Source organism: Dendronephthya gigantea, unplaced genomic scaffold (assembly GCF_004324835.1).
Source record: "Dendronephthya gigantea isolate DGI-Jeju-01 unplaced genomic scaffold, DenGig_1.0 000095F, whole genome shotgun sequence".
NCBI lineage: Eukaryota > Metazoa > Cnidaria > Anthozoa > Malacalcyonacea > Nephtheidae > Dendronephthya > Dendronephthya gigantea.
This window is the reverse complement of record NW_021163105.1, coordinates 779,106-799,806: the sequence shown is the minus strand read 5'-3', so window position 1 is coordinate 799,806 and position 20,701 is coordinate 779,106. Positions and strand designations below refer to the sequence as shown.

At 36.1% G+C, this 20,701-nt stretch overlaps 4 protein-coding genes across 6 annotated transcripts; 1 reads left to right on the top strand and 3 right to left on the bottom strand.

The window, feature by feature from the left end:
- Positions 1-45: 45 nt before the first annotated feature.
- Positions 46-1,987, top strand: LOC114533943 (haloacid dehalogenase-like hydrolase domain-containing 5). Its single transcript, XM_028555576.1, has 8 exons — positions 46-512; positions 582-694; positions 791-887; positions 987-1,023; positions 1,122-1,296; positions 1,368-1,413; positions 1,484-1,635; positions 1,705-1,987. Exons 1-8 carry the CDS (start codon positions 243-245, stop codon positions 1,970-1,972), a joined length of 1,158 nt encoding a protein of 385 aa, XP_028411377.1. The 5' UTR covers positions 46-242; the 3' UTR covers positions 1,973-1,987.
- Positions 1,976-3,442, bottom strand: LOC114533945 (U6 snRNA-associated Sm-like protein LSm6). Its single transcript, XM_028555577.1, has 4 exons — positions 3,252-3,442; positions 3,091-3,161; positions 2,631-2,673; positions 1,976-2,551 (listed from the first exon to the last, which is right to left on the bottom strand). Exons 1-4 carry the CDS (start codon positions 3,340-3,342, stop codon positions 2,517-2,519), a joined length of 240 nt encoding a protein of 79 aa, XP_028411378.1. The 5' UTR covers positions 3,343-3,442; the 3' UTR covers positions 1,976-2,516.
- Positions 3,443-3,818: 376 nt separating this feature from the next.
- On the bottom strand, positions 3,819-10,497 carry LOC114533906 (solute carrier organic anion transporter family member 4A1-like). Of its 3 annotated transcripts, none has more exons than XM_028555533.1 (12): positions 10,235-10,497; positions 9,587-9,647; positions 7,824-7,962; positions 7,079-7,333; positions 6,709-7,004; positions 5,988-6,271; positions 5,524-5,657; positions 5,293-5,446; positions 5,096-5,201; positions 4,568-4,728; positions 4,254-4,468; positions 3,820-4,187 (listed from the first exon to the last, which is right to left on the bottom strand). In XM_028555533.1, exons 3-12 carry the CDS (start codon positions 7,960-7,962, stop codon positions 3,985-3,987), a joined length of 1,947 nt encoding a protein of 648 aa, XP_028411334.1. In that variant the 5' UTR covers positions 9,587-9,647; positions 10,235-10,497; the 3' UTR covers positions 3,820-3,984. The 3 variants fall into 3 exon arrangements, with proteins under 3 accessions (XP_028411335.1, XP_028411334.1, XP_028411333.1); XM_028555532.1 differs by lacking the exon at positions 10,235-10,497 and adding an exon at positions 9,767-9,804; XM_028555534.1 differs by lacking the exons at positions 9,587-9,647; positions 10,235-10,497 and adding an exon at positions 8,120-8,242 and having other exon boundaries at positions 3,819-4,187.
- A 3,068-nt stretch (positions 10,498-13,565) lies between these two features.
- Positions 13,566-19,087, bottom strand: LOC114533829 (T-complex protein 1 subunit gamma-like). The gene is made up of 18 exons (XM_028555436.1): positions 18,958-19,087; positions 18,823-18,884; positions 18,411-18,461; positions 18,163-18,322; positions 17,946-18,066; positions 17,801-17,881; positions 17,193-17,298; positions 17,014-17,096; positions 16,870-16,936; positions 16,757-16,791; positions 16,587-16,684; positions 16,181-16,262; positions 16,001-16,099; positions 14,854-14,938; positions 14,563-14,664; positions 14,245-14,385; positions 13,777-13,908; positions 13,566-13,694 (listed from the first exon to the last, which is right to left on the bottom strand). The coding sequence occupies exons 1-18, from the start codon at positions 18,986-18,988 to the stop codon at positions 13,566-13,568; spliced, it is 1,665 nt and encodes a 554-aa protein (XP_028411237.1). The 5' UTR covers positions 18,989-19,087.
- Between the last annotated feature and the right edge of the window lie 1,614 nt (positions 19,088-20,701).

The window sequence follows — 20,701 nt, the reverse complement described above, 5'->3', positions numbered from 1 at the left end:
CACTTTTCCCGGAAAAATATCTCGCTGCCGTTTACATTTGCAACAATTCATATTTAAAATATTTTCAATTATTTAAAATTTTAGAAATTTGGAAAGAAACATTTTAAAACGATGGTTTTGGATTAGGACAATCGTTGACGATTCGATCTGGTCGGCAGAATAATTGCATGGCAGGTTGTTGATCTTTGAATCACTTGTGTCCAAATACCTGCCTGACGGCTGACAGGTCATTTATAAATGAAATGTTTTTCATGAAACCAAGAAACATAACTATATTTAGACAAACAGTTCGAAGTATTTGCTGTACAAAAACCGAGAGAAAGCAACGTTTTGCAGGAGTTTTGTGCGACATAGATGGCGTGTTACTACGTGGTCGCCGAGTTATACCAGGTGCAAGGGAATCAATCAAGGCTTTATATGATAAAAACATTCCTGTGGTATTTCTTACAAATCAGGGTTTGCAATTAGAACATGAAAAGGCGAAAAGTCTATCTGAAATATTCGACATTCAGGTAATAAGATCGAGAAATTCTTGTATGATTGACAGATGAAGGCAAGATTTACCATCAGTTTTATTGCAGGTGAAAGAAGAACAAGTGGTGCTGTCACATAGCCCATTACGTCTGTATGAAGGTCTTCTTGATAAATTTGTTTTAGTGCTAGGGCAGCAAAATATTCGTGCCACAGCATTCTCATATCCTTCTTTATCTCTTAGCTTGTATCAGATTTATCTTATAATTCATAATTAACTGAATGAACAGAAGTTATAATCTTTCTTAACCACTTTCACTCTTGGTTTCAAAAATATCTGTGAAATTGATGACATTCGAATAGCATATCCACTGCTTGACATGGTTGACAAAACAAGGCGTTATGAGACACTAAATGTAAGCATTATATAACACATTGGGTTTAGTATTGCTGGTTTTTAGGCCTAATGGCACTGTTGCCTAGATGCTAAAAAAATTAATGATAATTTTTCTCAGGATTGTCAATCAAAGAGGAAAATTGCAGATATTGAAGGTATTTGCTAAACATTGTGTTAACCATTGCCATGAGCTCTAGCTCCCTTACCATGTCAAAGAAACAGCCAAGAGTTTACCCTTATATTACATATACAGGGATAGTTTTATTGGGTGAACCAATTCGATGGGAGAGTGTTCTTCAGTTGTGCATAGACCTGCTGATTTCTAATGGCAACCCATCAAAATGTCTTAACCAAATACCAGAGAGACATATTCCTGTAGTTGCTTGCAATACAGACCTAATGTGGATTGCTGAGGCACCATTACCAAGGTACAAATAAACATATTATACGGTGTTTTAGTTTAGCAATTTCTAAAATTTTATGTTGAATATATTTTAAGATTTGGACATGGTGCATTTCTATTCTGCCTGGAATCATTATATCAGGTTGGAATTATTATTACTTTGCCCATCATTAGGGTGAATGCATTTAAAATTAGACGGTCATTTTTTGTAGAAAGTCACAGGCCGTTCTTTGGAATATAACATGATAACTGGCAAACCATTTCTGATAACATTCAAGTATGCTGAGAAGTTAATTGAGAAATATTTGCAAAGTAAACATGGTCCTAATTCGTCGCATCTCCTCAAGAGAATATATGTCATAGGGTATGTCGCTGGTATCAAATCATATTTGCTTTAAAATGTCATAGTTTAAAGAGCATGCTTACAATTTAGAGACAATCCTGATACTGATATCTACGGTGGAAACTTGTACAAAGAGGATATGAAAAAGGACACAGGAAATAAATTGTCTACTGTGGAGGATGTTATATCAATATTGGTTTCCACCGGTGTGCATTCGAAAGCCAACTTAGATAGTTTAGTTGAAATGCCTGATCATGTCCACAAAGATATCAAATTTCAACCTCATATGAGAAGACCTGATCATAATGTTGAAAATATAATTGATGCAGTTAAAATAATTATAGAAAATGAAACATGATAATTAGAATTTAGGTTTTTTAATTTTAGGTTATACTTATTTTTCAATGTATGTATGGAAAAGAAACTTTTACTTGTAAAACAAAAACTTCACCTGTACATAGTTATTAGGCCAAGCAATGTATCTCTTAGTTGATATGATTTTAACGACTGTACAGGTACATTTATGAAACAATACATCTACACAGATGGGGCCAGTTGTATGACAGCCGGATAGTGCTATCCACCCGATAGTGGTTTTTTCAATTGCTTTAAAATCGCCTGTTGTTAGGAATAACTTTGATTGAATCTTAATATTCCTAAATTGAGGATCCTCTTTAACAATTGTTGGTCCCAAAACAGAAATTTTATCGCTTTCTAAGCATTTTTAGAAAGGTTGAGAACATCACTAACTGGTGGACAGCAGCATCCAGCCTTCGTACAACTGGCCGCAGTTCTTTTCACTTGAAAACACATACATGTATGCAATCTGTTCAGATGTCAATCTGCTTGCCAGAATGCCAAATGAAACTCCACTCAACGTAAATTTGTGTCTCAATATTATTCTATCTTCTTGCTTTCTGTGTACTAATGTATAACACTAATGTAAAAATAAATAAATAAATAGCCATTAAACAATTGAAAGTATATGTTTACAAAATGCATCTTCTGAAGCCTACCATTATTTCCACGAATGAAAGCATCACCATATTTGTTTTTTAACTGAAAGAAGAATGACCAACATGAAGTTTATAAGTTTCTTGTCTATTGCATCTTGCAATGGGAAATCCTCTCCATCAATAATGGTATATCTTTTATAATTTTTACTGTTGCATAGTGAGTTTCAAGACAGCATCCTGTTTATTACAGGTGCCTGTCCAGAATGTACTTGGAGTAGTACAAGTAAAAGTTCAGGATGGTATTTTTACTTGAATTTTGTTTGAGTGAAAATACCATCAATTACTGATCAATGAGATAGTCCTTTTTTGATCAATGGAAAGATTTAAGGTAAACTATTGAAAATCAAGCTTAAATCTTCTATTAAGAGAAGACTTTCTTATTGATCAGTTGACATCAGTGGGAGAGACCATTTCCAATACAGGCAATAGCCATTTTACATCTATTTATTAACTGGAATACCTGTCCATTCACATATTCCTCAGTCTGTTCCAAAGCAATGTTCATATAACTATCAAGACAAGCCAGGACACCTGCAACATAACGTACAGATAAGAAAAAGTTCATACTATTAGGTACATGAAATTGACTATAAAATAACTATTAAACGTATAGTTTATTACCTCTATAATCTGCACCACTATTCAGTTTCACGACCACAGGACGGCCGATAATTTGCTTTAAAAAGTCACTTGGAGTTTGCTTTCGACTCATTTTAACGGAAAGGAGAAACAAAAGAGTTGAATATAAATGAAATAAACTTTTTTGTATAAAACGTTGTTTCAAGAAATTGGAGATTATTTTCGCTCCTCTCCCCCCCCTGGCCGATATTCTCCTCCGGTGCGATTCTCGTACAGGGTACTTCTTCCGACGACCATGTTAGTGATTGCGACTGTAAGTAAAGGCATTGGTTCGCGAATTATTACAGTTGTTTGTAAATTTGTTCATTTATAATGCATTAAAGTGATTAAACCTAAAGATTTATCTGTAAATTTGTCCATTTATAATGCATTAAACTTAAAAAAACCAAGGTTTACTGGCAGTGTTACCGTTCAAAATACCTTCCTAATTTCGTACACCTACCATATGCATTCTATGAGATCCTTCAGGTTCGCCCGCTCGTTGTAAATTAAACGAGAACAACAAACGCACAAGACTCGAATCGAGTTGAGCGCATATCATTTCCCAATAGCGCAGGTATAAAAGAATACCGTAAAATCACTAGCATATTTTAATATGATTTACGCGAAACTGAAAACCAATCATGTTCCTGCCCCAAATACGAACATTTTACAAGTTGTAAGATGTATTAACTGCATGTTAGAGATTTATTATATATATATCAACATGTTTGCCTCAAAATTTGGTTTCAAATTCGTCGCAAATGATCGCGTTCGCACCAACAGGATTATCGAAGCCGTTTTCCTTCGAGCAAGAAATACCATCACCTTTGGAAACACTTCCGTTTCTTTCGGAAGATGCACCAACATCGTGGCCATGTTCTGCACTGGATTTGCACGCAAAATACCAACACAGCAGGAAGAATAAGATGGCCAATACTAAAAAGAACAATCTATGTTTTCAAGTAGTTCAGGCCGAAATAGCAAGACGGATTTCAGACTTACCTTGAAGAACAAGTGATGATGAGATGATGACGAAAACAACGTCTCCAGTTTTGTAAGCCAAACAATCTCCTTTTTGGCCACAGGATTCTCGCCATAATATACAAGACCTATCAATGAATGACCCGAAGATAACAGGAGCTGGCAGACTGCCCAAAGCACGCCACGTTACTAGCTGAAGACCAAGAGCGTATGAACGTTGATTTTCTAACACACTCCTGTAAGAACAAGAAAAAATATGGGCGAATTAGTTAGAATATCTCAACAGTACATTCTTTTCAACAACCATTCATTATGCTACTTCGTAAACAGCGTACCTTATCGTTACGACTTTACCAGGAATATCATTGAGATAGCTTAACGACAATAGTAAGGTAAAGCCAACTAGGAAAGTATAAACATTCTTACAGTCCTGATCGCAAACACCAAGTTTCAGCTCATCTTTAGTCCAACTCCCCGAGGAGCAGTTTGTATAACTCTATATTAAATACATTCCATTACTAGAACGGGGCGGTAATCATAGTTTGTATATCACTGGAATGACAGCCAAGTAAAGAGTTGAAAGACATGTACTATAGTGGCTGGTTGTATGAAAGCCGGATAACGCTATCCACCGGATAGTGGTTTTTTCAATCGCTTTAAAATCGCCCGTTGTTCGGTATAACTTTGGTTAAATCTTAGCATTCCTAAATCGAGAATCCTCTTTAATAATTGTTGGTTGCAAAGCTGAAATTTTATTGCTTTTCAAACATTTTTAGAACGGTTGAAAAAAGCACTATCCGGTGGTGGATAGCGCTATCCAGCTTTCATACAACAGTCCCAGCTGTTTACTTTAAAATATTTACCTTGGATGTCGAGTTCTGGCGTGGACAGCCCGCGTGACAAGCGGAGTAATACGTGATGTTATGATTGCATACAGGAACGTATTTCACACCGTCGCAATCGCAGGTGCTGAAATTTATGTATGATATTAATTGAGTGAGGAGCTATAAGCTATTAGCGTTCTACATTTCATTGCCCACTATATTATTAAAAACTTTACCTGTTCGTTCTCTCGTTTGGGACTTTGATATCATTACAACCAGGGAGAAGAAACATGAACGTCATCCACATGCCAACAAGTTGTAAATAAAAGCAATATTTTGCCGCAACTTTACAGCTGTTTTTCACTTTAGCTTTGGTGCCAAACAACGAGCCTGTAATATCACAAAATTTTCTTTCAAATATTCTTGTTTCGTAAAGAATTCTTGCAACGATCTCATGCATTTCTTACCCATCAATGTCCCACATGTACTACTAATGCCAACAATCATCCCCACACCAATTCCAGCAAGAGCTTGAGTTGCACCATAGTGAGTTCTGATCAGTTTATAGAGAAACGGACCAACACCAGACCCAAGAACAACTCTGCAAAACGTGAACATTCGTAGTGAATCTTCATCTCAAATAAAATCTCTATCATGGGTGATTACAGTCGTGTTAAGGTGCAGTGTTAATGTCAGCATAGTCAGTTTAAGATTCACGAAAGTGACACTGCTCTAATTTCTACAGCTTTCCATGAAATCCGTAATGAAAATTATATCAGAGCCGTATGTAAAACAAATAACAGTAGTAGCAGTTTTCATGTCACGTCCGCGTCGTAGATTTGGTGCATCTTAAACTCGCTATTATGACGTTCAATACGAGTTATACGACACTCTTGTCGTAGTTCAATCTTATGCATAATATAGAACTTACTGTGCCCACACACCAAGGGTCTGAAAAACGTAAACTGGATTACAGATCAAACTCTTCGTTGCTGGTATAATGTCCTTGAGATTTCCCGAGATCTTTTCATCGTGAGCTGGAATCTCTTTATTTCGTATCGCTTCCTCGCGCTGAATTTTGGCGCGTGGCAGTTGTCTTGGGAACCCCATGATGACGAAAGCTAGCACGAAGATAACTACAGCGCCGACCAAAGATCCAATCCACCAATTGCCAATCCATCGCGGATCGAGGGGGCTCAGGTTAAAACCTTCAGGCTAAAATATTGAAGCAATACTCATTAAAATACGCGTCCTGCCAGTGTTAAGGTTTGTTCACACGATCCAATTTTGTTGGATCCAAATAACTTCTGATGTATGAAATATAGTCGGTTATTGATGAAGCTGTAGTGCACTGGCTTCGGTGGATTTGTTGCTCATATACATTACAAGACAACAGACTATAAAACATCCATCAGAAGTAAATCAGATCCAACAAAATTGGATCGTGTGAAGACACCTTTACGGGTCAATAAAAACAAATCCGTTTAACTTAAGTTAAGGAGGTTAAGCTAGGCCGGGACCTAACACAAGGATAATGTGTACAACTAGTCGACATATCGGGCCACTGAGACTGGGGGAAAATGATATCAGAATAAGGCTTTAATTTCAGTTTGAATACAAAGGAACATTACGCTGGTAACATTACCACTGACCTGATCTATGTCCACGTAGGTACTGAGTAACTGACCAGCAATAACGAAGCCAATACTTGGACCAAGAAAACCAGAGACGTAATATATTGCAATGAATATGGAGGTATGTTTAGGGCTGACGTTTTCATCGAGGTATGCGATGCATAAACTAAACATCGGAGCTCCACCAGCGCCGGCAATGACTTGAGACGCCAAGAATACGATGAAATAAGACCAAGAGAATGAAATAGATTCACTATCTTCACATTTGTTTGTTGAATTGTCGTTTACTGAACAGAATTGCGATGAATGTATGGCTAGAAAAAGGAATAACGTTTATCAAAGTTCATTTTAAGATAAAATAATCTAAAATAAAGCGAGGTACCTATACCTGCAGGAGGTTGATATTTTCCGATCATAAAATGAGGAACAGAGAACAAAATCAAAGAAAGACTAACGACCGACAGACAGCGTCCAATCCAGCGAGGTTTGTTTCCAAATGAGCCATAAAAACTAACAATGATTGTCATGACCATATTTGAGATATCACTGATTGATGACATGAGCCCCGTTTGCTTGCTGTTAAAGTGGAATTGTTTCTCAAGGGATGGAATAGCGGCGTAATTAAAGCCATTTACAGTCATTCCTGTTGAGAATGAAACATTAAAGTTATTTCGCGAGGGACGTTTTCCAATAGCCTTTAGCCAAGCCTAAAGGCCCTGTTACAAGGTGCAATTTTTCTTGCAACTTGCAACGCATACAATTCTACTTCTAAGAGATGTAAAAATTAGTGAAGAGTCTAGCAAAAGAAAAGTGGATGAAGTGCAATAAACGTGCAATAATGTGTATTCAAACACAAAAGTTTCGTTGTTACCTAACACACATCTCTCAAAAGTAGAATTGCATTGCAAGTTGGAAGAAAAATTGCACCGTGTAGCATGGCCTTTCATTCCAGAATCAGACCCCTTACGGGCCCAGTCTTAACAACATATCTCTACTTATATAAAATTAAGTGACATCAAAGTTCACTGAGTTATGATATAAAAGGCACTCAAAGTTATTTACACAAGAACTATAAGATGCCATATATCATTATAACGACTCGTGTAATTGAAACGGGTCATCACTACACCCACCATAAACGACGCTGCAAGATGCCAGAATAACCACCAGTCCTACGGACGAATTGAACCATTGTAAACATCTTGGTCTGACTGAACGCCAACCCCATCGCAAATCTTCACTTCTTTCCACTCTTTTGTTTTCCTCGTTCATCTTAACGAAGGGGATAAATAATTTTACTCAACTGTGCAACAAAATATGTGTATTAAACATTTGAGGACGTGTCGCAGTATACAGAAGATCATGAAAGATAACCATCAAAGATATAAACATGCAAGTACGAGGAGGTTAAGAAATAAATTCCTAGAACCTGTGTCTCCGTGACTCAATACACGACAAGAAACAAATGTTTCCACAAAGCTCTTAGAAACAAGAATTAAACACCGAAGCAAACTCGCAACGTTTCAAACCATAGAACAGACGGGAAAGAGTGCATTAACGTCGGTGTTATTAGCAGGGAAATGATGGATTAACGGAGAATGTGCCAAGCCATTGACGAGATTATCAAGTGTCTTCCGGGTAAAAGTACTTAACGAGCCAACTTGAAATGGGTTTAAGTGTGTTCTAAGATAGAAAACTTGAGGGTGTCACTGATAACCAAATCAATGTTTGGAACAAAATTAGTACTTATGCAAAAGCCGTGACCCATGTATGTATGTGTATTCATTATACGTCCGATAGATATCCAGGTCACGCAAGAATGCATCTCTTCATACAGTTACATGAAAATATCTCGACAGACTTAAAAATAACACAACAGCTTTATATAGGGCACACATTTCATCAACGTAGAAGTGCGAGACCTGAATATAATATACGTCTGTATTTTTATATTGCAAATTAAACATCTAGAGATTTGAAAAAAATCATAAATATAATAACAGCTGCGGATAAGAAATAATGATCATATATAGAAAAATATTTGGGGACTTCTTTGTATTTTAAATATTTTGTTATTGAAATTCTTTCTCTATATGCCTGAATAATGACTCTGGTGAATTGATATATTTTTGGCACAAAAAATCGCCTGCTGTTTCCCTGAATACGGTAATTAGAAAATGATATAACCAATACAGTTTCAAAGCTTAATAGCTTAAAATGGTGGACATTTATGGTGGGTCTCTACACCATTCAGCGATTGTTCAGAAAGCATCTGTGCTGTCGATTTGTCAGTTGAACATTTTACGTGTGTTTGCGCGCCACAGGTATGCAAGGGAATGGAACGCAGATTGAAACATCAAATGAATTAGAACGTATGGCGATGAACGGAAGGAATTAATTTCGACGATCCTTGTTCGTTAATTGTCGTGTATTTACTTTAACAGCATAGCGTGCGACTGGAATAAAACTTTACTGTTTATAAATCGTCACGCACAGCTGAATTAATGACCGCAAGGGAAAATAATTCATTTAAATAAACACATGTTTTGTGGATTTTTGCTGGTTACATGGATAATCTGACCATTATTGGCCTCACGACGGAACAGTAATCATGTTTTACATATAATAGTGCTGACCGAAGATGATAATCACGAACTAGCACTTTAACCTCGAGCATTAAAGCATTCTTGATTTGAAAAGATAAAACAACAGCAGATGTTGCCTAAACACCGCTCGTCTTCGTTTAAACATCGCTTGTTTAAAGCGTTGTATTTTGCAACCAACTATTTCCGAAAAACGATGCGAACATGAAATGTATACACAGAGATGGAATAATTGCATTGAAACCTATGCGTACGGAAATTAAAAAAAAAATGGTATCCAGGCTTTTACATACCTTTCACACGCTGTAATTGTTCTCGAAGTTGGCAGAATTTGCTTTTATACGGATTACGGGTCTGAGGAAATAAGAAACGGATAAAATAAGTTTCATTTAAGAATACAAGTACCAACAAAATCTATCCATTTCCCTTTAAAATTCTTGGAGATGCATAAAAAGGAAGCACCTTCAGCTTACCCTGGTTGATGGTTCGATCAGAGAGGAATGAACAAGATTAAACATTGTTTACGGTCTTGATGCATGCATTAGGGTAAAATGATCCATTCATTCCAAATGTCAACACAAACATACGTAATAATGATGGACGTGTAGATATATAACAGATTTTTTGGAACCACTCGACACTTTTGTAAAAGCTTTTCAAAAGAACTTTTGACTTTTTAGCTCTGGCCTTAATTTGCTGTTGTATATGAGCATATAGGTTAATATAATTAAATGTGCCGATTTCGGGCCCTGTTTATATTATAATCCGACTTCTACACCTTTTAAACAAACAAAATTTATAAACACTATACGCACAACCAAATTGAATTGATGAACTCAGGTGATGTGAATAGTAAAATTCAAGATCTATATAGTTCTATATAGAACTATGTAATATTTTGTCTTTACATTTAATAGTAAGAAAAACGTTCTGCAACTTACCTATAGTATTCGTTTCACTTAGTTTCGTGAACTTCTTTCACAAAAAAGATTGTAAAATCGTTATATCAGAGCACTTGAGATGTTATCCAATGAATTCACGACGTCTATATACTGACAACACAAATGGTATATCTTTACGTTCCTGCAGGAGCAACTGAACTGATATATGTTCGACGTTAAATTCCAAACAAGATGGTATCTCTGTAAGCATTACATCATTCTGAAAGGAGCTTGAATACCATAGAATATTATATCGTCTATTTAGTGAGTGCGTTTCCCAACAGTATGTAGCCTGGTAGAATCCCAACTGATAAAGAGAAAAGATAAACCATATAGGTGATAAACAGCTTGAATCGTGCACATTACAAAAACTCAACAACATTTACTAGTCTAGACGATGTTTGTGTGGGGAAGCAAGTTTTGACCCCATGTGTTAGACATCATTTCAGCTGAAAATTGATTTATAAATTTTGTATCACAAGAAAGAATGGAAATATGATCCCATAATCGATAATCAAACCCAGTGTTTCAATTTAAAAGAATGATTTTCTGTAATGCATGAGAAAGACGCATTAAACATTCGTATATAGTAACCACCATGCAGCTTCATCCCAAATTCATGTGATCTGACATGAAATATTGCTTACGTGTTTACACAGTAATATTTCAACGTTAGTCTTCGCTGGAACTAATTAGATATAATAGCACTAAATAAGACCTAATTATTAGAATCATTAGGGATAATTAATGCCAGTGTGAAATCAAACAAACGACTTCTGTCTTTTGTACAGGATGAATTTACACTCTAACATTGTACGTATGCCTTTTTTTATATATAAAAAACGTTAAACTGAAGAAAAAATTGTCCCCTCCGTCGAAAAAATGTTATGTGTTTAGTTGCTGGCGCGCGTAACGGTACTCAGTATAGTTTACCATGTTATTTCCTAGATCAGTTACAATAACATGTAATATATGTTACACATTTGTTGGGACATGTTATTATTAATAAAACATTTACCTACTTAATAGATATATTTGTCATCAGTTCTATAATGATTTGGTTATAGTCTGAAGATACAATCTACGTAAGCCTTACGCTTTTACTGAGAGGAAATGCCAAACAATTTTTTTTCTTCACGACTTGAAAAATATATAGTTTATCATCAAAATCAACATTGTTCGTATCTTGAGGCTATTTAAATGATTGGCAAGTTTAAAGATATCATGAAATACTGTCTAAAAGGTCAATGGGAGATCGTTGAATGTTGATAAACCTCACGCAGACGGACTAATAACAATACTTTTAGAGGTTTGTAGGAAATAAATCATGGAAAAAATGACAAGAACGTCGCAAAGGTATTTCTTCTGGATTTTGCCAGTATTCTTAAGAGTAAAATTTCAGAGGAAGTCCCTTCGTTAAATGTACCAAAGTCTATATTTTGCAATTTCTACTAATCCTAGGTTTGCACAGTCTGTAAGAGTTCAGACAAATCATTAATCACTAAGTATACTAATACGTTCAAGATTTTTTTTACTTTACCCTTGCATGTGGTTTTGATATTTTCGGGAAAATGAAATCGCATTGCACTATTCTATAATGGGTACAAATGAAGTGGAGTGTCGATATAAATCTTTTCTCGGTTGCATAACATAAGATTCAGAGCCAGATGAGAACGTATTGAAGTGAAAATATTTTCAACTGATAATGAAGATAATAATATTGTACATTCCAAGTAAACTGTTGTTTACGGAGAATCAATCTCTACCATATAAAAAACGTGGGTGGTGTCATTACCATTTCAGAGAGTCAAGAGTTAAAAGAGTTAGACGAAACACAGATATAACATCGCAATATACAACTATTTTCATGTTACTTTTGTGTTATATACGTCGATATCTGGGGTTACAATGATACATGGAGGCACAATACTGTCTTTAGAATGGGTAAATCAGGATAGAAAAGGAACGGAACACAAAGTAATCATACAACATATTTCGTGTTCATAAATTTAAGGAGAGGGTATAATTACCTCAGGCTATACTGTAGATTCCCAAACCATTAGGCTTGCATCAAAGCTTTCGTAAAGTACTGCACTAGAAATACTTAGGATATTTGAGAGACGCAGAAAATTAATGATCCATTGTGCTAAATTGAAGATCCATTATAAGAAAGTATTTTACCTCAGGCTTCCATTAGGCTGTCTCTACGCAACGTTCGTTTTATTTATTTGCACCAAAGTTCAGACTAAAAATAGGAACACAAAGATATGTCACTTTTTGGAAAATAAAATTTCACATATTGTAACTGTACGAGATTGGCAATTCGAAAGAAAACTTTGATCGCACAACTCAGATATCATTATAGGGTCTGTGATTTGCATGATATTTGCTGTTCAGTGGTATTCTGGACTATAAGAGCAATACAGCAATATCATATGGTAAAAGATATTTTTTAATTATTGTTTATTTCAGGATTAGAGTGTCAAAAAAATGCACAAAGGAATGCAAATGAAACAATACAAAAATCACAGGCTAATAATGTTCCTATGAACAAGATTTATAGCGAAATGAAATTTTCTTGGAATAGCAAACTTACACCACGTATTCACCCTCATTTTGACCTGCAACGTTGAATGATTCAACTATCATGACAAATTTCAATTAGGAAATAATGATAAAAAACAAAACACTAATTGTGACCTGTTAGAAACCCATCAGCCAAATTAATTTATTTGTTATGCTTTTGCTCATACAAAAGCCACAGTCGGTCAACTTTGAACTATAAAAAGCATCATTTAAGGGAATTAACTGGGGATAATCACCTAATGAGACACGGATGAATATAATCCTTGGTAATATAATACGTTATACAATTTTATGTACACAAACCTGTCAGTTTTTGCTGAGCAAGTCTACGTTACTGTTGATTCAAAAATTATGTCCTACAGGGGCATACAGACGACCTTCATCACAACAAGGAGCAATTTGCTAATGATACTCTTTTGATCGTCTAATATAAACCATAAGCTGATTAACTATTGCTAAATTAGGCCATGACTCAAAATGAAAAGGTGACAAATCTTCACGGAGAATGAAGTTTTCTTCTCCAAACAGGCTAAAGAACTAGAATAACAATAACAATTTTTTTCTGTACTCTGTAACATAAGTCTGTGTAGCGGTGATTCATTTTTGAAGAACAGCACTGCAAAATCTTTGTTAATAATGTATTTATTAATATTTAGTATCTTAACCGGGGTTTCTTTAGCACATCAAAATATTGAGGTACAGTCAGGACTGTCCTTAATCCGAGTTAAGCGGTTCATGTGCTCTCTTATATGGTAATAAATATATATTCCGCTAACGAGGCATCTGTAGGCTGAGCACCCGAGTGTCCCCGTCGTCCCTCACTTTTCTTTGTACCAGATACAATATCATCAATACGTAGCAACAATATGGCCGTCTGAAAATATTAGAAAAAATGTTTCAACGAAATGAAAATTGAATTGCATTGCCTCAAAGCCAGCGGTTTTGCCTTTTTATACCTCTATGGCCGTCTTAACCGTCTGGGCCTTGACTGAATAAGTATCCCAGACTCCCAGTTCTTTCATATCTTGTAGTTTTCCTGTTTCACCATTCACTCCCCAAGTATGGTTCCCTGGTGTCGCGTGTTTAGCCTTCAAAACAAGCATAAAATGGCACAATGAAATGCTTTCAACAGTATTCAGATAGCCGCGACAATAGTTGAAGCCACTGGAGTTTTAAAACGGCGGTAAATGTAATGTACATTTGAACTAAAGGTATGTTCACACGATCCAATTTCGTTGTATCCAATTCACTTCTGATGGATGTTTTATAGTCTGTTGACTTGCAATGACTATGGGCAGTAAATACGCTGAAGCCAATTCAGTATTGCTTTATCGATAATACACTACATCCCATACGTCAGAAGTGAATCGTGTGCGAAGTCGAACAAAATTGGATCGTGTGAACAGCCTCTAACAGCAACAAACCTTCAACGCTGTCAATGTCCTAATTACATTGCCACCACAGTTTTGGATGAGAGTTCTCGGGATCACTTCTAACGCAGTCGCAACGGCTTTGTAAGGCCACTGGTGAATCCCTGGTACCGACTTTGCTTTCTCCGTCAACGCCTACAGATAAAGTTCACATTTCTAATAAATTCAACTACCGTGAATAAGGTGGTTATTCGTCCCTTTGTAGAATATCAAACAATTGCTTAGGCGTGCTACGATACTGCACTCTAATCTGTTCACATTCGACTACGATGTAGTGTTATTTGAATTTGAAAATCGTCATAAAACACGTACATGTGATACAGCCATCTCACAAGCCCCTCCACCTGGGACCAGGATGGGATTCATTATAACATTTCGAGTTACGTTCATAGCATCTTGCAGATTACGTTCAACCTAGAAGAGATTATACAATCTCAAGAATGATGTGAAAATTGAAGCTCAAAGTAGCTAAGAAACAACAGACATGCAAGCCTGATAGTACATAAACTTGACTAACTCGTTAGTTTGTGGAGGCATTGAAACTTCATGTAGCATTAGGTCTTAAGGAGAATGGTCTATAGGTTCCAACTTCGATAACTTTACCTCATGTAGAATATCTTTGCTTGGTCCTCTGAGTAAGATTGTGCACGCTTTCGGGTTTTTACACTGGGTTATGAAGCAGAAATATCTGAAGCGATAAAGTTCGTGTGAAACAACGGGGATAAGTAGGATTACGATAGGATATCAGTAGGACTACAATGGGATAGGATGGGAAACAATGAGGTTGCAACGAGGTCGGATGGCGATCAGTTGTGCTCGGGAGGATGCAATGGGGAAAGAGTGGGATTACAATGGATTAGAATGGATATAGTACAGATATTTTGTTAGGATTGGGGATGAGTGGTTGAGGTAGAATCTGTGGGATTATGTTGGGGTAGAGATCAGTAAAATTTGATCGGAGATCAGTGACATTTGATCGGGGATCAGTGAGGTTACGATAGGATCAGCGAGATTACGATAGGATTGAGATTAGTGACATTTGATCGGGGATCAGTGAGATTATGATAGGATTGAGATAAGTGACATTTGATCGGGGATCAGTGAGATTACGATAGGATTGAGATTAGTGACATTTGATCGGGGATCAGTGAGATTATGATAGGATTGAGATAAGTGACATTTGATCGGGGGTCAGTGAGATTTACGATAGGATTGAGATCAGTGACATTTGATCGAGGATCAGTGAGATTACGATAGGATTGAGATCAGTGACATTTGATCGGGGATCAGTGAGATTACGATAGGATTGAGATCAGTGACATTTGATCGGGGATCAGTGAGATTACGATAGGATTGAGATAAGTGACATTTGATCAGGGATCAGTGAGATTACGATAGGATTGAGATCAGTGACATTTGATCGGGGATCAGTGAGATTACGATAGGATTGAGATCAGTGACATTTGATCAGGGATCAGTGGATTACGATAGGAGATCAGTGAGATTTGATCGGGATCAGATACGATAGGATTGAGATCAGTGAGATTTGATCGGGATCAGTGATTACGATAGGATTGAGATCAGTGATTTGATCGGGGATCAGTGGGATTACGATAGGATTGAGATAAGTGACATTTGATCGGGGATCAGTGAGATTACGGGTGTAATGAAAATATAATCAAAAGAGAAAATGAATGTTGATATTTTATCATCATTAATAAAATTATATAAAAAATAATTTGATACATACTCGTCACCAATTTTCTTAATTTCAAACAATCCCGCTCCTGTCCCGACATCTGATTCTTGCAACTCATCAGTTCGGTTAACAATAGTGGCACCACAAGCTCTAGAAGGACAGAGGTGTAGTGTAGGTACAGAAGGTTTTATCAAGGTTTTGTAAAGAACTTTCAGGAAGTGAATTCTTTACCTTGAAAGTCTGTTGTTATCAGTCTTCTTCACCCGACGAATTGCTGTAATATTCGCCCTCATGAGGTAATGCTGTGCCAGGTCTAAAATGATATGGGAGGAATAAGGAATTATAGAATACCTAGCCAACCCAAACCTTAACAGTGAATGCCATAGAACTACCTTGTTTTATGTTACTCGATGCATGAATTGAACTTTTACAGAACCAGCATAAATACTATTTTTTGAGAACGGGGCAGTTCTATACTCTATAATTGATGCTTTACCAAATACTTAACATAATGAACTATTGGCTGGTATCTATATTTGTACCAAAGTAATATTCACCCTCATGAAGCAATGATGCGCTAGGTCTAAAATGGAATGCTGAGGTAGAAAGCAAGAGAAGAATGCAATCTTATTGATACCTGAAACACCTTTCTCAGTAAAAATTAAATCGGGTTTAACAGCTATAATCTCATCACACATTTGCTTGACGAACTCTTCTTCCAACTCTAAAGCCCGTCTAAATACATGCAAAATTGACAAATCAGAGAAATTTATGAAAAAAATATCAAAAATATCATTTATCACCTACGTGAAGTCTTCCTCCTTGGACAGCTCCATGTTAGTCTAGTGAAAAAAATAAACAAATGTTGTTGTCAGGTTCCTGGCAAGGTTCAGTTGTTATTGAATGCAATTTCAACTCACCTGGCTCTCTCCTTTTTTATATTCTAAAGGACAATCCAGTAAAACTATTCTTGGATTTAGAATTTTCCTAAAGCAAAAGGCAAACTTGTTATCTTCAATATGAAAACAAGCAAAGCGAGTCAGTACAAAAAATATGACATGCACCTTCTCATTTTAGCATGAGTTACATCCTTATTCAACATTATACCAGATAATACACAAGATTCTTCTAATGTTCCACCTGGTACCTAAAGTAATATTAACAGAATAACCCATGCTCTTGGTTAGGGCAAAATACCATTGAGCATATATACGGATGTGTGTATGTATTGTAAATACTTTACCTTCTCAACCTTAGCATAGTTTTTTATATCTATCTCTTTCTTATCATTCTCCTCTCGTAACACAGTCTTGACAGCTTTCAAAGCAATGTCAGATGCTAGGTTACCACTGTAAACAAGACGTTAGGTTTTTATTATAAACAAGATACTAGGTTACCACTGTAAACAAGAAGCTAAGTTACCCCTGTAAACAAGATCTTAGATTACCACTGTAAACAAGATGTTAGGTTACCACTGTAAACAAGATGTTAGGTTACCACTGTAAACAAGAAGCTAAGTTACCACTGTAAACAAGATACTAGGTTACCACTGTAAACAAGATCTTAGGTTACCACTGTGAACAAGATGTTAGGTTACCACTGTAAACAAAATATTAGGTTATCACTATAAATAAGATACTAGGTTACCACTGTAAACAAGTTATTAGGTTATCACTATAAACAAGTTACTAGGTTACCACTGTAAACAGAATTCTAGAATTTAGCACCTATTTTAAAAAATCAAGGTTGTTCAAGCACAATCAAATTCTATTTTTGTATGTAACCTAGTTCTATTGAACCAGAAAACATTTCAGAAATTTGATTAAAAATCAACAAAGATCACACACTTACCACTTATTGATAAATTTGGTGCCAACTGAACTTTTGATAATTTTTCTCATAAGCTCCTGGTCATTCACATCAACAGGAAGACTAAAATCACAGCATATTAATATTTGATTTGCTGTGAAACATGTTTCAAACCACAATAAACTACCTGATTTCTTCTTTCATGATTTTCAAAATGTCCTCAAGCGCTTGACGATATGCCCCGATCACTACAGTGGGATGCATCTGCTGTTCAAGAAATTGTTCTGCCACTGACATCATTTCACCCGCTAAAATAGACGTGGCATGCTGATTAAGTAAAGTCGAAGATCAGAGAGAAGATTAAATAATGGCGGTGAAGAGAAAAAAGGTAAAATTTTTCTTACCTAAGATGATAACAGAGGTAGTACCATCTCCGACTTCCTCATCTTGAGTACGACTGATTTCAATCATTGTTTTTGCTGCAGGATGCTGGACTTGAATCTCACGCAATATTGCATTACCATCATTTGTCATTACAATGCCCCCCATAGGATTCATCAACATCTACAAATTACGAATATAGCTTTGATTTCTGTTGGAATTTTACGTAATGGTAAAAAGTTAGCTGCAGTTACAAGACTGGTACAGATACCTTCAGCATTGCACGGGGTCCAAGGCATGTTCGAATAACATCTGCGATTGTCTAAACATTGAAAAGGTAAGGAAGAATATAGGATACATCCATATTGGGATATGGACAAGGGAACAAGATGGGATTGTACCAAATTGACAAAAGGGGAAAAAAACAGAATATAACCAGATAAACAAGGGGGGCTGGAGGGAATATAACCAGATTGACAAGAGGAAACAAACATAGGATATAAGCATTTAAAGTTGTGAATGTTATTGTGAAGGTGAATTTATAACATTGAATACTACGATTACTACAAATGTTCGAGGATTTGCAAGCTAGCTCACCACAGATCTTACGATCTAGTGCACTTTACATTTCGCTACATCATTTGACAAGCTATAACAGAACTGTAATATATTGTGAGCTGTACCTTTGCGGCTTGTACATTACCAAGTTGTACTTTACGACCTGATTCACGCCTTGTTGACTGATCTGAAGACATAGACGACGCACATTAAAACATCAAAAATACAGAGCTGGATAAAGGATGTAATATATTCCATACTTAAAACAATTATCGGTGATCCTCCTTGCATTTTTCTACTTGATTTCGTGATAAAAAAGTTGTGAAAAACAAGAAAATTTATCAAATATAAACTTCAACAATTCAAACAACACCATGTGCAAATGACAACTTTGCGCACGCAGAAGACTGGAACGATACATTCCCGATACTTCATGTTCACTCAACCAATTACATTACATTAGCATAAGATGCATCATCTTTAATTTAAATCCTGCCCAAATTCCAGATTGTTAACTTGTACTAAGAGCTTCGTATGTTTAGGTTACGAATTAATTCTAACGATCTTCCCAGGGAATGTAGCATGTACGTCACAGTCAGTTGGGATTATATTGTGCCCAAACTTTTGAGCATTTTGAACTCGGCATGATCTTCATCTTTTTGCATACTAAAACAAACTTTAAACGATTACTTGAGTGGAATATAAGTTACAAAACGTGACACAATAAATTCTTATTATTACCAGCAGTAAGTGATAAAGTGATATAAATTTTACCGACAAAGTAGATGCCAACTGTTGCTGAATTCCAAACTATAAAATGCGCATCCATAAAATCGCGTGAACAGACGTCCTGTGGGGTGTACATACTGCTCTATGGTCTGTTAACACTGGGAGTGTTTTGAAGACAGATATATTTCGTGTTTCTAAAGATGGTTGAGGAGAAAATCAAAGAGATATAGTTTTTTCAAACTCGTTGTCTAGATGCAAGAGATATGCCGGATAACGCAGCCGCAAGGACGCCATGTAAACGCCTAGCAAATCCTTGAACAAAGAAAAAAAATAAATTTGATAAATTTAAAAAATCAACAGTCGACAAGCATTGCTATAATTGCTAACACGAGGCCGTTGTTTGACGTTTAATTGTTTGCAAAGAAGAGACGCTTTCTCGGAATGAAAACAAATAAAGGTAAAAAATAATGAAATGCACAGACTATTATTATTGCGTTGGATGTTTCCAACACATAAAGGCGCCATTCGCCTGTAGATTATTTTAAGATGATTGATATCTATGTCTAGTAAAATCTAGTGAAGTGATGTAAGTTTTGAAAATAGTGGCTCTCACTTAATTTTAGTATACTAGCACTATTGAGGCAATGAGCTATATCAATTCAGTTTCCAAACTGAGCGCTTTTCAATCTTCTTTACCAATTATATTTCTTAATTTCTCTAATAACCGCAAGAAAAGGTATGATAGTTTTATCTCAAAACCATTCAAGGTTAGCATGTAGTTGAGCTGACCTATAGAGGCTAACGGATACACCTTGAGAGTTTTAATCATTATTATAAGATAATATCGAATTTTGATCTAAAATTTAAGATGAACTGAATTCTGATTGCACAGAGGTCGTAAACCACAGTATTCCGGCTTCATATAATTACGTACGAAAGGGAGATGTTGTCAACTTAGTCCCTAACTATTCAGTTCTTGACGTCATTATGTAGTTTACTTTGCCACTTCAATATGGCGCCTATGGCTGATTGTTTATTGAGTTTATCGGAAAGCATGTTCACTCGCTGACGTTCTGCATACCTTCGCGAGCATTCTGTATGTGAAAAAACCCGCATTTTATTCAAAAATACTGATGCAAAATAAAGAAATGTCATCTTCCATAAGCAAGTGGACCGTAGACAGCACCGCCTCCATTAAGATCGGTAATCGTATTTTATCCTTCCGTCCACACGCCAGTAGTGGGAGTTGTAATCTATATAATGCCTGTTTTGACT